The sequence below is a fragment of the Erpetoichthys calabaricus genome, chromosome 4 (genome assembly GCF_900747795.2).
Source record: "Erpetoichthys calabaricus chromosome 4, fErpCal1.3, whole genome shotgun sequence".
In the NCBI taxonomy this organism is placed as follows: Eukaryota; Metazoa; Chordata; class Cladistia; order Polypteriformes; family Polypteridae; genus Erpetoichthys; species Erpetoichthys calabaricus.
In genome coordinates, this window is record NC_041397.2 from 32,628,678 (window position 1) to 32,645,211 (window position 16,534).

The following is a 16,534-nucleotide window of genomic DNA, read 5'->3' on the forward strand; positions in this document are numbered from 1 at the left end:
GATTATTGTGCTTATCCACGTTTTTTTTTGTTGATCTATGTATAATTTAATAGCATCATTTGTAAAAAGCCAGCCAGAATGTGTTTAAGTGCTCTGTTACACTTGTGTTGTAATGTGCAGTTAGTACCAGGGGACAATAAATAAAAAGAAGCAGCATTACTGGAGTATAGACGTCCTTAGGTGGCAAATGTCCTGGCTGGAAAGTAGCTTTTGCTTTCAACATTAAATGAGAAAAAGAGAATGATAAAAAGAATTCAAGTGAAGGTGTAACAGATACCATAAATAATAGTACTCTTAAAACCTCAAACTACAGCAACACCAATGACAGTCACTTGCAGCAATTCTCAGATGAGTCTGCACTTATGGGGTTTATTGATAAGGTGGGATAAGACAGAGGAGAGGGGTCAGGTGGAGAACTTTGAGAATTGTCTGCAACTAAACATCAGGAAAACCAAGGAACCGGTGTTTGACATTCACTGCACCAAAGAGCCTGTATGTCCAGTCACGGTTCAGGGTGTGGATGTAAAGGTGATGCACAGCTACAAGTACTTGGGGGTCCGCATTAATTAAAGGCTGAACTGGTCTTGCAATGCAGAGGAACTATATAAGTAATGGTAGAGCAGGCTCTTTTTGCTTTCTCGTAGCTGGAGCTACATTGGTGTCAGAAGTGGGACATAAAGAAGGCCTACTTTTTAGTTCAGAAAAGCGCAGAATCCCACAAAATTCTATTTCTAAAGAGTGTTGATGCTGAGATCGGGGATCTGGGGTGTCACTTGCAGTTTAAGTACAGGAAGAGAGACAAATGAGGAACTGCTGCCTCTGCAACCCCGCCAACACTTTCCCATCTGCTGAAGTCAATTGGCCAGGGAGTGCAGACGTGGGCAGAGCTTCTTCTGGTTCATGGATCTGGGAAAAAATGTAGCAGATTGTGTTCCCCAGATCTGTGCAATTGCACAGGAAAATGGATGAAGGAGACTGCAGAGGTGTTACGGAGAAGCAATGGAGGAAAAGTCTCAAAGCCAAAATCTGAAATCTGGAAAGATCATTGAAGAAAAGCAGCCAGGAGACCGGTACATCTGTCAATCCATAGCAGAAGTTTCGTCTGCTTACTTACAATCAACAGATCACCGCAGAGAAGTGCAATACTGGATACCTCTGTTGTACTGCATGACAGTGCAGAATTTCTGTTGTGCCACCTAACACCAAAGACCTCAAAACCTCTGACGATGTGCTTTAAGCACCAGCCGCACAACCACTGCATAAAAGAAGACCACCCTGCTGTTTTGAACAGCTATGTGACATTTCAAGAAGTTGGAGGTAGTCACTGGGAACAGCAGCTTCTAAGGGAGGGGTATGTAACAACCCATAATATGAGCTGGCATTCAAACATACAAATCAGCAGCTTCATAGCCAGCAGCAGGGGATCCCACAAAAACAGCATGCCGACAAAGTCGCAAGCAGAATTACATCTTGGGCCAAAGGCAGGCAGCCACCTAGAGCAAACAAATCTATTCTGGCACTTGGTGGTGGTGTTTCAATATTATAGTATTTTGTATATTAATCATCCTTTCAATACGATGACCTTGAGCCTCTTTAATCTGTTTAGGCATTGCAAAAGGTAAAGCCCACATCTGAAATTATGTCTCCTTTTTATAGTCTGAAATGTTTTATTGCACTTTGCTAGACGACAACAGCAAAAATGCTTCCTGGTGATGGGAAAACATTTTCCCATTTACACCCACATACAATTCTAATTATTTCATAAGATGTAACAGAATAGGTATTGTGATATAAAGGTGCTATATGGCGCCTGACCCGGCACAGACTCACACTGAGGCACGTGTAAAACACACAAAAGACTTTATTTTCTTCAGCTGGAGGGCACGTCTTTCCCGTAATCCCTCCAGCCACAACACAGTCCCACAGCACAGTACACTAAGCACAAAACACTTTCTCTTCTTGGCACCACCACTCCTCCTCAGCAAGCTTTGTCCTCCTCCCACCCAACTCTGGCCGCTGAGTGGTGGTTGCTGGTCCCTTTTATAGCCCACCCGGAAGTGCTCCATGTGCTTGATCACCTGTTTCCGATTGCACTTACGGATGGGACTGCAGGGTTGTCCACGAAGGCTCAGGGAACCATGCAGCACCCCCTGCCAGCCATTCCAGATCCCAACAGGGCTGTGGAGAACTCCATCTCCCATGGAGCCCTGCGGGAAATCGAGGCACCACTAAGCATCCCAGGGGAGGTACTGAGTAGCCCATGATTGCTCCCCCGGAACATACGTAGAAGAGGCGTCCCAGCCTCTGGGCATGGAACCCAACTGCCCATCACAGTATATAACTTCAGCCTGAGACAAATCATGAAAAAATAATATTACACTCAGTAAAAGTTCTTAAATAAATGTATGTTTTGTAGAGGAAAAAAAAAACAAATGTTACAGCAGAAATGTCAGTACTAAAATGTGAAGGTTTATGTAAATTCATTTGTTCATTCCTAAATTTTCTAAATCCGCTTAATCTAAGTTTTAGGGCCACAGGAGAAAAAAGGAATGAGCCGAACCTTAGACAATATCGTAACGAGGCTGACGAGTTCCATCTGATGTGGAAAAGGTGAGCAGTCCTTTAAAAGATAGCGAGCCACCAATGTCAAGAGCAAGAGAGGATCCACTCTGTACTGGCCCTACATTGGTGTCAGCAGTGGGATGAAAAGAAGACCTACCTTCAAATTTCTTAACCCTTACTCCGCCGCAACCGGCTATAGTCAGTTCCCAGTGAAATTTTCCAGCACGCCGGAGCTGAGAATATTTGGTGATGAATATTTGTTGAATGCCACAACCAGCTATAGTCGGTTGCAATTTGCCAGCACGCTGGAGCTGATCAGTCCGTGCCGTACATTTGTTGAGCAGCCAGCTCATGACTACTGTTGCCCCCTAGTGAATTAGCATCACTGTCCCTGGGATTCAGCCGCTGCACTAGACTACCCTGCAAGCGTCAGCGTTGGCCTCTGTGTGCTTGCGTGCAGTTGGCTCAGTGATTTACTGAATTTCGTCAATGGCGTCAGTTGTACCTTGTATACAGTATATAATAATAGATTGTTGCAGTAGTTTTTTTTATAGTTTTTACATTTCACTGGTGTAAGAGTTGAATTTGAATCCTGGTCCAATGTGCACCTAGCATGTGTCTGAGTCTCATATCCTTCTGGGCTTATGCTTAAAAGCTGATGCTGTTATTTTATTATTCACTATGATAAATGTTTCTTGTTACTTTATATAACCCCTTAAGAGAAAATGTTATATTAATGGCATAATCATTCTACTATAGTACTAAGTTTCCTGTTTTGAACCCAGATGAATCATAAAAAAATGAAATCTTCTTCCTCTTTCTTTTAAAAACAGGATAAATCAAGAAGGAACTCACAAGTCTCCTAAAATAAGAATAAATATAATACATTTAAAATGTCACATACATCCTATAGCTAACAGGACTATCAATTAAATTGTGTCATTTAAGGTATCAACATTTGCCATATTCAGTTAGCAACTAGGTTTAACTAATCATGTTAAAAGTTTTCTTTTTATTTAATGAATTCCTTTTTTGAGTAGTTACCTAATCAATGAATTGTATAAATATAGCGCAGAGGACACTTTTTTCTTTGTAATATGTGGCTAATAAGATATGCCTTTTGCAAGATTTAGATAAATAATAACGATTGACGCTTTTTCCTGCCTGTGTTTTATTGCTTAAATCTGGGCATTCCAGTTGGGGGGGGTGTCTGTATTTAAAATTTTCTTCCACATTGGCAGTGTGTAAAATGATTTGTGTTGAATAACACTGGTCAACAAGCATTTTGCTACTGTGATTCTGTCACCTGTACTTAAACCAATTTCACTTGCTGACTCCAAATCTAAAAACCGTTTTCGTTCAGCACATCCCATTTTTTAGTTATGATGTTCCAGGTCTTGGACAACTAAGGGTGACTGAACAGTAAAGGCGATGTGTTTCAGCATTTAAAAAATAAGTTTGGTCTCAAGAAAAGTGAAGCCAAAATTAAGGAAGGTGTTTTTGTTGGCCCTGAAATCCGTGAACTGATGCCTGACGATGAGTTCAAAAGGAAACTGAAGCCCACTGAATCAGCACCCTCGTTTATGCGGGTTGTCCAGAATTTTCTGGACAGTCACAGAGCAGAGAATTATACTGAGCTTGTGGAAAATATGCTGAAAGTAGTGGTTCTCAACCTATGGGGCGGGCCCCCCTAGGGAGGCGTGAAGTAACAAAAAGGGGGGTGCGAAGATGTGCAAAAAAGAAAACAAGAATCGAAAATATGAAAAATGCATCTATTGAAACCAAAACAAATTAACTTAAACTACATTCCGATACTAGAAAAATAAATATACAGTTAGGTAAATTTCGATAAAAGTTAAGTAGGTATAATAAAATATGCATCTATGATATATCATTAATTAAAAAATAACAAATTGGTATTAGTTGGGCTCCTTTCAAAAAAACGTTAGAGGGGCACAATTAAAACTGTTATGAAAACACGGGTCGCAAATACTTAAAGGTTGAGAAACGCTGTGCTGAAAGTATATTAGCTTACAGGAGCCAGAATGTCACTTAAAATGCATTTTTTTACATTCTCATCTCGACTTTTTTCAACCAAATCTAAGCGATGTCAGAGATGAGTATATCCAGCCATCTATTTTCCAACCCGCTGAATCCGAACACAGGGTCATGGGAGTCTGCTGGAGCCAATCCCAGCCAACACAGGGCACAAGGCAGGAACCAATCCTGGGCAGGGTGCCAACCCACCGCAGGAGATGAGTATAGGGAAACTGATATCGGGAAAAATTTACTCCGAGCATGATGGGTGACTACTGTTGGTTCTTGCAAAGAGAGATGGATGTGCAGTACAAGTGCAAAAGCGAGTGCCTCCAACATTTTTGGGCACGCTGACCTCACTTTTATATTGCGGTAAATTGAAATAAATATGCTTTAACGTGTCTCTGGTATCTTCTTCTGGTTTGTTTTCAGAATAAATACATCAAAACAATTTTGGTGGGACAGAATTCAAACTCTAGATATCGTGTTGATATATTATATTGATATTCAAAAGTGTCAAAACGTCAGTGATGTGTATTTCAAAAACCTGACATGCTAGCTTAATTCCAATTTCATATATGAAATCAGTGTAAAAAAGACTTAATAAAGAGCTGCTCTGAAGTTCCCAGAAGCATCCATCCATCCATCCATCCATTCTCTTCCGCTTATCCGAGGTCGGGTCGCGGGGGCAGCAGCTTGAGCAGAGATGCCCCAGACTTCCCTCTCCCCGGCCACTTCTTCTAGCTCTTCCGGGAGAATCCCAAGGCGTTCCCAGGCCAGCCGGGAGACATAGTCCCTCCAGCGTGTCCTGGGTCTTCCCCGGGGCCTCCTCCCGGTTGGATGTGCCTGGAACACCTCACCAGGGAGGCGTCCCGGAGGCATCCTGATCAGACTGACTCCTCTCGATGCGGAGGAGCAGCGGCTCTAAAAAAAGTTCCCAGAAGCAAACAAAAAATATTTTTTTGTAGACCAGTGTATATTGTGATGCTCTTTGCATGAAAAAAAATATGTGTTCCATTAAAATTTCACTTTTTCTTGGTGATTTGTGACGTTTCCTTAAAAAGTGCAGCAAAAAAAGTGGCGTCCAGGGGGGGGTGCATTAACCCCTCAAGTGTGTGGCAGTTTAAGGGTTAATTAAGTGTATATTTGTTAGATGAATAAAGCTAATATTATTGTAGTCACATCAGGACTAAAAGGTGAAGGTTTGTATAAATTTGTCTATTCATTCATTCATTTTCTGAAAGCTTCGATTCACCCATCTATCCATCCATTTATTGAATCCACTTAATCCAAGTTTTAGGGTCACAGAAGAAAAAAGGAATGAACCGGGCCTTAAGGATGCCGGCCAATCACCCATTCGTACAAGACTTGTCTGTTAATATATAAAGCTGACGTCAAAGTGTAGAATGTGCAAAATCTACAGAGACGGCGATCAGGTACGGGTTTGAGCCGTGTCCTCTGGAATCGTCGAACATGACAGCAGTAATGAATGCAACTTCAATCAATCCTAACGCCTTTTACATTTATTCTTTTGTAAATTAGGTAAATATTCTATTACAAGTTCTTTCTGTCAAAGACTTTTTGCTGTAAGCTGTTCCATTGGCCAGTCCTCCAAATTTCAGAATCTAGTATGTCAAATTCATTTCTACACACTGCCTTTATGATATATCGATGAAGGGGAATTCTTAAAATATATTTTTAAACAAAACTGATGCCAGTCTGCAATAGATATGAGTTGTTTCCTTGGTGTAAACTACAAGCCATTGTGCTATGGATACTTAAAGATGTTTGCTAAGTCTTCATCTTAGAACAGGTTTGAAAAGAAGGTGGTTTATTGAGAAAGATAATGGGAGCAACATTAAGAAGGCGATTTTAAGGGAAAATATTGCAACAGCAACCCATAATCCTGTCTGAGAAAACTTGTGTTTGTTTTTACAGCTGCTACTAAGAGGATCGGATTGTCAGCTTCCTACATAAATAAAGAATGTGACTGTCTGCTCCAGACAGCTTTCAGTTAGCGCACATTCTTTGGAGTCTTCTCTGGCAGTGCCAGTGTGATCTACGACTGCTGGGCTCTAAACGCTAAGCGGCCAGTGTATTCACACTTAATTTAATTTATCCCACTCAATTTTTTTTAATTGTCGAAATAGATTTCAAATATTTTAACAGGCTACACTACTACATTACGCAGTGGTGTGCTGGGGAGGCAGCATTAAGAGGAAAGACGCCTCACGCCTGGACAAACTGGTGAGGAAGGCAGGCTCTATTGTTGGCATGGAGCTGGACAGTTTAACATCTGTGGCAGAGCGAAGGGCGCTCAGCAGGCTCCTATCAATTATGGAGAATCCACTGCATCCACTAAATAATGTCATCTCCAGACAGAAGAGCAGCTTCAGCGACAGACTGCTGTCACTGTCCTGCTCCACAGACAGATTGAGGAGATCGTTCCTCCCCCAAACTATGCGACTCTTTAATTCCACCAGGGGGGGTAAACGTTAATATTTAACATTATACATAGTTATTGTCTGTTTTTTTTCACCTGTATTATTATCATTCTTTAATTTAATATTATTTATTGTATCAGTATGCTGCTGCTGAAGAATGTGAATTTCCCATTGGGATTAATAAAGTATCTATCTATCTATCTATCTATCTATCTATCTATCTATCTATCTATCTATCTATCTATCTATCTATCTATCTATCTACACAGTAAAATTGGGAATAATCAGTTGCAGTAAATTCCACACTTTGGCACATTGTCGTAATATAGCTCTCTGTTAGATGAATGCTTATAATTAGAGTAAGGTTGTCAATAAATGATTTATTGTTTGGATATTTGAATTCTAATATCCAGTCATGCTCTTAGTTTTGACAGTCATTTATCCAATAAGATCTGCTGGATTGCAGCAAACCACCTCCTCCTGCTTTTTTCCATCCAGCTGACCCTACCAAATTGACCGCAGGAAAGGCACATTTGTACGAGGAACTGTAGCAGCAGTTAATATAAAATGTCAGAGACATTACAGAGCTGAAGTGCTTGATGTAGCCAAATGGCAAACATCCAGAGGTCATTTACCAAAAAATTCACCAACACAAAACCTAAACACGAAACTGACAACAAAGTCGAAAGGTGAACCACCACAAGCACAAAGCAGAAACTGCAATCACTGCTCAAGATAATTTGATACCCGTTGACCTCTGTGAGTTATCGCCGCGTGGTTTAAAGTGTTATCCAATGATCCACGCTGGGTGACACATCTCTGTACAGGTGGGAGGCATTGGTGGTGCTAGCACAGCCTATTTCAAAGCCTGAACGTCTCTCCATAGTGTTGTTCCCTTGTACTTCCCAGATCCATGCAACTCTTGTGGGCATCATTTCCCACATTGTCCAACTTTTATTATCGATATTATGTTGAAAACACCAAGGTGACCATCTCCACCTCACTATGAACATTAGAAGAAGATAACGCAACACTTATCAAGACACTCAAAGTGCTTTACATAGAGAGGGGGAGACAATTCAACCACCACTAATGTGCAGTATCCACCTCCATACGACAGCAGCCATTATTGTGCCAATTCGTTCACCACATATTAGCTATTAGATGGTTAAGGGGTGAGAGAGATAGATAACCAGTTAGAGACAGGGGATGACTAGGAGGCCAAAGTGACTAGGCCAGGGGAAGGCAAAGTCAGTTCTGGAGGGCTGCAGTGGCTTCAGGCTTTTGATCCAACCCAATTGCTTAATTAGAAAACAATCCTTGCCAATAATTACATTTCATGGCTTGTTAGTGCTTTAACTCTGCCATGTCAGGTCATTCTCATATCCTACATTTTTGTTTTCCTTTCTAAGGGAGAGAGGTACACCCACTACATGACAAACCAAGTCAGGATCCCAGATTAGGACCCGAGTGAAGCCATGAAACAGGCGACACCTCAGCACCATACTAGTTCAGATGGAATGGAACAGCATGAGGTTTTTTATGGTGACTGGAATGCCAATTCTGCCACCAATGCCCAGTTTTTCCCTTGCAGGTTGGAGAACCTACATGCAGGGCGGGATGTAGATTAATTGCAGGTTAAGGGCCTTGCTCAAGGGCCCAATGAAATAGAGTCACTACGGGCGTTTACAGGATTCAAACTGGCAACCTTCTGATTGGCAGAGCAAATCCCTAGCCTCAGAGCCACCACTCCACCCTTTCTAAGGATATCATAAAAATGATTTGAAGTCTAAAATGGAGGAGTAATTCTCAGTCTTTCACTTTTTTCTCTTCACTTTCCTTCCAAGTATTTAATTAAATCAAATAGTGCACGATAAATACACAGAGGTGCAAATGGAAACAAGCTAATTGTGAGCTGCTGGTTTCTTTTGTCATTTGCATGTTATTGCTAATTAGGATCAATTAAAAACCGAGACTACAGCTGTTTAAGACTAAAATAAGCAATAAGAGTTCAAAAACTTAACGAGCGAGACAACGAAAATGAAGCAGAAGTGTTACTTGAGCAATAAGTGCTCCTTATTAGGCCACTGGGTTGGAACAAAAACCTGCAGCCCCTGCGGCCCTCCAGGAACGACTTTGCCCACCCCTGGACTAGGCCATGGTGGACAGTCTAGCTGGGACAACAGGAAACACCCTGCTCTTTACAAAAGATATGACCACAGAGAGTCAGGACATCGGTCAACATTTCATCCAAAGTAATCGTCACACATCATCTTTGTGCTCTGTTCAAATAGCAGAAAGAGGAAATTTTTCTGAAGACCTGGATCCAACTTGGTTTCCTCATTTCCTTTTTATGGTGAGCTACATATGAAGCTTTCAGTGGACATTGTGGGTATATTGATCTGCGAGGCCTGTTTTAATTCAAAATGGACCAATCCTTCTTTTTGCAGCAGAAGCTATTAATTGGATATTTAAAAATTGACTTAATTTTGAGACATTTGCAGTACAGTACAAACTCTGAGTCTTCATCCTTGGTGACTTTGCATGTTCTTCCATTGCCTGCATGGTTTTCCTGAGAACACTCTAATTTCCTTCCACCTCCCAAAAAAAGGTACATTAGGTTAATCAGCAATCGTAAATCAGCCCCAAAATGAATAAGTCTGGACATCCGAGGAAGTAATTCCTGTCTGAGACTCGTCATCTAAGGCCCTGAACTTGTTTATAGGTTAGGGTTTGCAGGGACATCACTGTATGAAATTCTTACTTGCATATGTTAACAAACATGGAATGTGTGATTAGAGAGGAGCCCACCACCCCTCAACCTTGGATTGGATAACTGGGTCCGAAGGTCAGTGGGGTTGATGGAAAATGCAGCTGACAATTGAATTCCATCATGTTTTGGATAAGTTAAAATTCACTTCAAATCTAAAGTCCCTTTTTCAGATCATCTGAATCATGTGGCATTAGGGTTAGGGTTACAAAATATACATTAAATCCTATTGCAAAGCTTTTTTAGATATCATCAAATTAATTCCAAATGTATCAAAATAACATGAAGCCATGTCAAGAAAAATTTTGATAGTTCCTTAATGATTTTAAGTGACCCTTGATGTGAATCTGAACTTTATCCTTATTTGATACGTAAAGTTCATCATGTCTTTCAGGAAACAACAACAGAAATCTTTTATTTTCTTGTTTTTTTCCAATTATTTCTTGGCCTTGTATTCTGCAGACTTCTTCATAAGTGTTTTATGTAATTGCAAGAAAGGATAAATTGGCCTTGTCACTCTGAGATCATAGAAACAGACTATTTAAATAGGTCCCTGTAGGTTTATGCGAACTGAAGATAATGAGAAAGCCTTTTATTTAATGGATTTTTTAATGCAAGCTTATAAATGGATGGTTGACAGTATTGGCTGACTGTAATTTATCTCTCTTGTGCCAGGGTAAGCTGACGTCGATACAATTTAAGTAAAGATTCAAGAAGCAGTCCCAGACTGATTTATCACTTTTCATAGCTACATTCAGTCTTCCTAATTCCTCCCTTCCATGTGTTTATCTGACCTGCTTCACCCAGTTGAGAGTGCAGAGAGCTGCTGCTCATCCTAGCAACATGAAGAGCAAGGCAGCATCTGACTGTTGATGGGATGAATGCATTACTTATACAGGCCTATCTGGAGTGATCAATGGAGATGGACCCAGCTGCAGACCTCTGCAATTCCGAGATTCAGTCGCTCCTCTTGTCAGCCAAATTGATTGAAGGTTTTTGTGACTTGGTTTGCTTGACGTGTGTCAAATAATCCTCCCCTAACACTAACCTTAACCAAACTGTGTTATTACTGACATATAACATAAAGCAACAACCTCCTCAAAGGAGTGGAGCTCTGGAGGTCTGCAGCTAGAGTCTACTGAGCCATCTTTTGGGTATGAAAATTACTTAGAAACCCTCTATGAGTACAGCAAGGCTGGCAGGTTTTCACGTGGTTAGTGGACTCCACTCTGAGGCGCTAGTGGTGACCATGGCTGTACCTGCTGGTTTACTGCCTTACTGCACATGAAGCACTCAACATTAATTCCTTAATGATTTTTTTTAAAGTTGTTTTTTTAAGTTTATACATCCAAAATGAACATGTTATATATTTTAGAAATGTAAAATATGACAGCTTTGTGTACACCCTGCAAACCTTTCTGAAAATGTGGTTTCTCATTATGAGATATTGAGTGTAGATTGATGGATAATAATGTCAAATGTAGTCATTTAAAATATAAACTAAGTGTGCAAAAAGTGAAGAGATCAGAATATTTTTTGAAAATATGTTCTCCCCGTGTCTGCGTGGGTTTCCTCTGGGTGCTCCGGTTTCCTCCCATAGTCCAAAGATATGCAGGTTAGGTGCATTGGTGTGTGTGTGTGTGTGACCTGCGGTGGGCTGGCGCCCTGCCCGGGATTTGTTCCTGCCTTGCACCCTGTGTTGCCTGGGATTGGCTCCAGCAGACCCCCGTGACCCTGTGTTAGGATATAGGGGGTTGGATAGTGGATGGATGGATGGATGGATGGATAGTTTGTGACCTACCAGGTGCATCAGAAATAAGCACTACCACCCTGGGATACGAGGGGGCACTGTTCCTGATGATGTTGTCTCTTTTTCCACTCACAGCACAGCGAAACCATCTAGTGAGCGCAACTGTCTCCGCCCCTTCTGCTCCAGCGACTATAAAGCTGAGACGCTCCCAGAAGGGGTTGTTTCATTACAGGACAATCAGACAGCCAGATGGAGCTCTGATTTACCCAGTGTGACCTGACACTTTGTTTGACAACACAATATTGGCTTATCTTTCTCTTCAGTGCCATCAAGCTCCTGTTTCTTTTGAACTTTGTGCTTATTATCAGCAGCTACCTGGTGGATGTGTATTCCCTTGAGCTGACAACAAGTTATAAAATGATATTGAGGGCAACAAACTGGCTGCATAGATGAATGCACAGCAATATTCAGGCATATGCATTGTGATTTGTCAGAAAGAATGACTTATTCGAAATGTTTATTACTTTTTAGGTTCCTCTGAAGAAAAGCAAAGAAAAAGCTGGTGAGTCAAAAAATTCCTTCTTATGGGTTTGTCCTTCCATGCATTAGCACTTCGCCTTGTTTGTTTGATTCATCGGAATGTTTTTATGTAAGAATGTGTTTTCCGCCTTGAAATAGAAAGTTGGAATTTTTGGGATAATTTCTATGAGTTGTGCCTGTTTGCTAATTTATTGTATTGTAACAAATGAATAATTCACCAACTTAAAAACGTTTGCTAAAGGCAGGTGTTTGACTTGAAATGTTTGATTCATTTACGTTATGCTTGATTTCTGGCTGAGTTATTCTGTGTACGCCACATGCCACGTTTCAGTCACTGGAGACCATGAAATTGCCTGCTCTTTTATTCTCTAGTTTTATGTCTGCATGAACTTCTGATGCATATTTTCTAACTGGAGCGGAAAATAGCAAGTAAGTTGCATTGAAGAGCACTCCCTGTGTGAGCAGTTGTAGAAGACATTCTTTACAGTAGGATATTGTGTCTTTCTAATGCATGATTCCAAAGACCTGAGCCTTGTGCTGGTTTTGGTGTCTGCAGAAGTGGCAGCAGTTGTATTGTCACGTCTACAGGGCTTCATGAAATTCTTAACATCACCACTCTTTGGCTCCATGATGAACAAGAATGAATTAAAATACAGAATATCTGATGTTCTCATTCCTGGTGTATGTGGTACGAGTGGAAATGGAGTGTACATGGAGGAGGAGGAGGTGAAAGCTTTAATCTCTTCCACCATGGCTCAAGAAAGTGGATGCTAATTAATAATATGGATAAACCTTAGTACATTTAAAGAGTTACTGAAGAGTTTACCACGGTGTAGTGTGCTCATGATGAATTTGTATAAATTTGTACAGAGAACTTTGTTAATGTAGTTTTCACGGGTTAGCATCACGTTTTATATCTTTACCTTATAGATAGGTACAAATTACAAATGAGTCAATTGTACCTCAAGATAGATGCCATAAATGTTTGGTGTTGACTTAATTTGTTGTTCAGCTCCTTGGTAGAATTCAGAATTGTGATCTATGAAAGCAGCTGGCCGACGCCTTGAAAGAATGTCACGTAAGTCTGCCCTCACCGTGCACATCCAGGCTTTCTCTGAGCACCAAAGAGCTTACAGAGAAGCACTAACTGCTGCCAAGAACACCCACTATGGTAGAATAATAGAAAGTGGCCATGATAACCCAAGGGTTTTGTTCTCTGTATTTAATAAACTACTCGAACCCGCATCTGGCCCAACTACCTCTTCTACTGAAGTCTGTGAGGAATTCCTCTACTTTTTCCGTAACAAAATTAAAGATCTAAATAATTCAACTAACATAAATACATCATCTGTTTATATCTCTCCCTGTTTTTCCACTCCATCCAGCTCCTTCTCTAAGTTCTCACCAGTCACATCTGTGTTTGTTAATAACCTGCTTTGTAAGATGAGGCCAACTACTTGTGCACTGGACCCCATCCCCAGCACACTACTTAAATCCTGCCTTCATGCCATAATCCCGACTGTTACAACAATAATAAACTCATCCCTCGACACTGGCTCTGTGCCGCTCACTTGTAAAATTGCTTCTGTAACCCCAATGTTAAAAAAGTCTTGATGCTGACAATCTTAGCAATTTCCGGCCTATTTCCCACTTACCTTACCTGTCAAAAGTTCTTCAGTGTGTTGTACTTTTCCAACTCACCAATTACTTAACTTCTAATAACTTGATGGAACCCTTTCAGTCTGGTTTCAGGACGCGGCACAGTTGCGCAACTAGTGATTTGCTTATGGCTGCAGACTCTGGACAAACCAGCATATTAATTCTATTAGACCTCAGTGCAGCATTTGACACTCAGGTCAGACATGACATTCTACTGTCCAGAATGGAGAACATGCTGGGTATCTCTGGCACTGCCCTCCAGTGGTTCAAGTCCTATCTGACTGATAGGCAAGAGTTTGTTAGTCTTGGCAACAGCAGATCCAGCTCAGCACCAGTCACATAAGGAGTCCCTCAGGGCTCTGTCCTCGGCCCTCTTCTCTTCTGTATTTATATGCTTCCCCTTGGCCATATTATCCGTAGCTATGGACTGGGTTATCATTTTTATGCAGATGATACTCAACTCTACTTCAATGTTAAAAGTGGAACTTCATCAGAGCTCTCTCAGCTCACAACCTGCCTTAGTGAAATTAAAACCTGGATGGAGCAGAACTCTTTAAAATTAAACTGCAACAAAACTGAACTCCTGCAAATTGGGACTAAAATGCAGCTTAATAAAATGAGCTCCTTCGCAGTCCATCTTGATCTCATCAGACCTGCCTCTACTGTAAAGAATCTTGGTGTCATTTTTGATTCCTCCCTCTCCTATTCCACCCACATAAATCACATTAAGAAACTTTCTTGCTTTCACCTCCATAACATATCCCGTGTTCGCTCCTTCCTCTCCTTCTCTAATGCTGAGAAACTTGTCCATGCTTTTATCACATCCCGCATCGATTATTGTAATTCCCTACTGGCAGGTGCCCCTTCTAATCTTATATCACAGCTCCAGCTTATTCAAAACTCGGCTGCAAGAGTCCTGACACGGACCAGCAGCAGTGAGCACATCACACCCATCCTGCTCCGTCTTCACTGGCTCCCTGTGTCTTACAGAATTGAATATAAAATCCTACTAATAACCTACAAAGCCTTAAATAACCTCGTGCCAAACTACATCAGTGACCTTCTCCATCACTATGTGCCTTTCCACCCACTAAGGTCCTCTGATTCTGGCAATCTTGTTGTGCCCCACACTAATCTACACTCCATGGGTGACAGGGCCTTTAGCTGTATAGCACCCAGACTCTGGAATGACCTACCAAAATTAATCAGGTCAGCTGACTTCATGAATTCTTTTAAAAAACAACTCAAAACTCATCTGTTCAGGAAGGCTTTTAGCTCTACTTGACTTTATTACCCTTCTGTCAGTTTACTTCTCTGTCAAGATGTTCATGTAACCTGTATGTGTGTGTGCGAGACCATCAATTATGTTGTCTGTTAGGCTTTTTCTCTGAATTCACTGTCGTAATCTTCTTTATTTATTTATCTGGTTTGTACAATGCTATATACTGTATACCCTGCCATTCACCTTATATTCTGTAAGTGCCTTGAGCATGGGAAAGGCGCTATATAAATAAAATGTATTATTATTATTATTATTATTATTATTATTATTATTACCAATGCCTCAGAACAGTTAGCAGAACTGGAAAAGGCCACCATTATGTTCTTTTATCTATTTAAAAATTGGTGTTCTGTAATGACTTCTAAAGATTGCTCCTGGAGGGAAGCAGTGGCTGCAGGCTTTTGCTCCGGCTCCGTTACCAAGAAGCCAAGTATTGCCCCTGGCGCACCTAAGTATTGCTCAAGCCACAGTTTTTGCGTTATCTTTATTAACTTGCTTAAGATTCTCAGCCCTTGACTGGTTCATGTTGTCTTAGCCAACTACCAATTAATAGTGAAAAGCAAATAACAAATAGGTCACCAGATCACCATCTAACCTGGTAGCATTTAAATCCACTCTTTTAGAAGAATCTTTATTGAGATATTGGGTGAGCTTAGCTCAACAAACGGGCTTGAGGGACTGAATGGTCTCCTCTCGTTTATCAAATTTCTTATGCTAACCATCAAGTATTTGTTACAATGACATATTTAGAAAAATATCAAAGAGGCAAAATTGAGAATCATTAATCTGCTCTGGTCCACGAATCATTTGGGTGAAATTCTTGGAAAAGATAAATCTACACTATAAGAATGAAAGTCCTAGAGTTATGTGACAAATTCTGTTGTCAGCAAGGATTGAATCTGAGTTGGAGCTCAAATCTGTAGCCACTCTCGGCCCTCCAGGATGGAACAGTTTAGTAGCACAGTATGATACAAACCTTGTTATTGTATTATTGCTTAATGAATAATTATGAAAGTCTAAACCTTTTCTGCTTTCCCTGTCATCACAATGCATACAATACAGATCATAAAAGTATTACAAATATAGAACTCGGTCTAACAGTTATGTATATCCGCCTCCTCCCCTCATTCATTGGTCAAAAGTCCTGTCTTCAGTTCAAAAAGTGACTCCCATGAGGTTTCAGTTTCCCATTTATGATGTGTGTAAATCATTCCAGAAGCATCTATTTAGCAATATTTTAGCAAAAAAATGTGTTTTACATATTTTGAGCATACGGCTGTATAACTGATATGTGGATTATACAACACAAGTTATGTGAGATTTTCTTTACTTTTTACCATGGACGTTGTTTCGTTTTATTTACCATTGTACAGCACTGGTCACTATTGGCTTCTATTATATCATAAACTTTTTATTCTTTCTACCTGCATAAAAATGTGCACAAACTATGCAGTACATGGAGTAAGTAATATATAATAAATGACATTTTG

At 40.6% G+C, this 16,534-nt stretch overlaps 1 protein-coding gene across 1 annotated transcript in view; it reads left to right on the top strand.

Moving 5' to 3' along the window:
- Window positions 1-16,534, top strand: part of stard13b (StAR-related lipid transfer (START) domain containing 13b) — a 511,429-nt gene that overhangs the window by 160,239 nt on the left and 334,656 nt on the right. Inside the window, exon 5 of the mRNA XM_051927182.1 lies at window positions 12,095-12,125. Coding sequence (XP_051783142.1) covers window positions 12,095-12,125 — 31 coding nt within the window. The remainder of the gene's footprint in view (window positions 1-12,094; window positions 12,126-16,534) is intronic.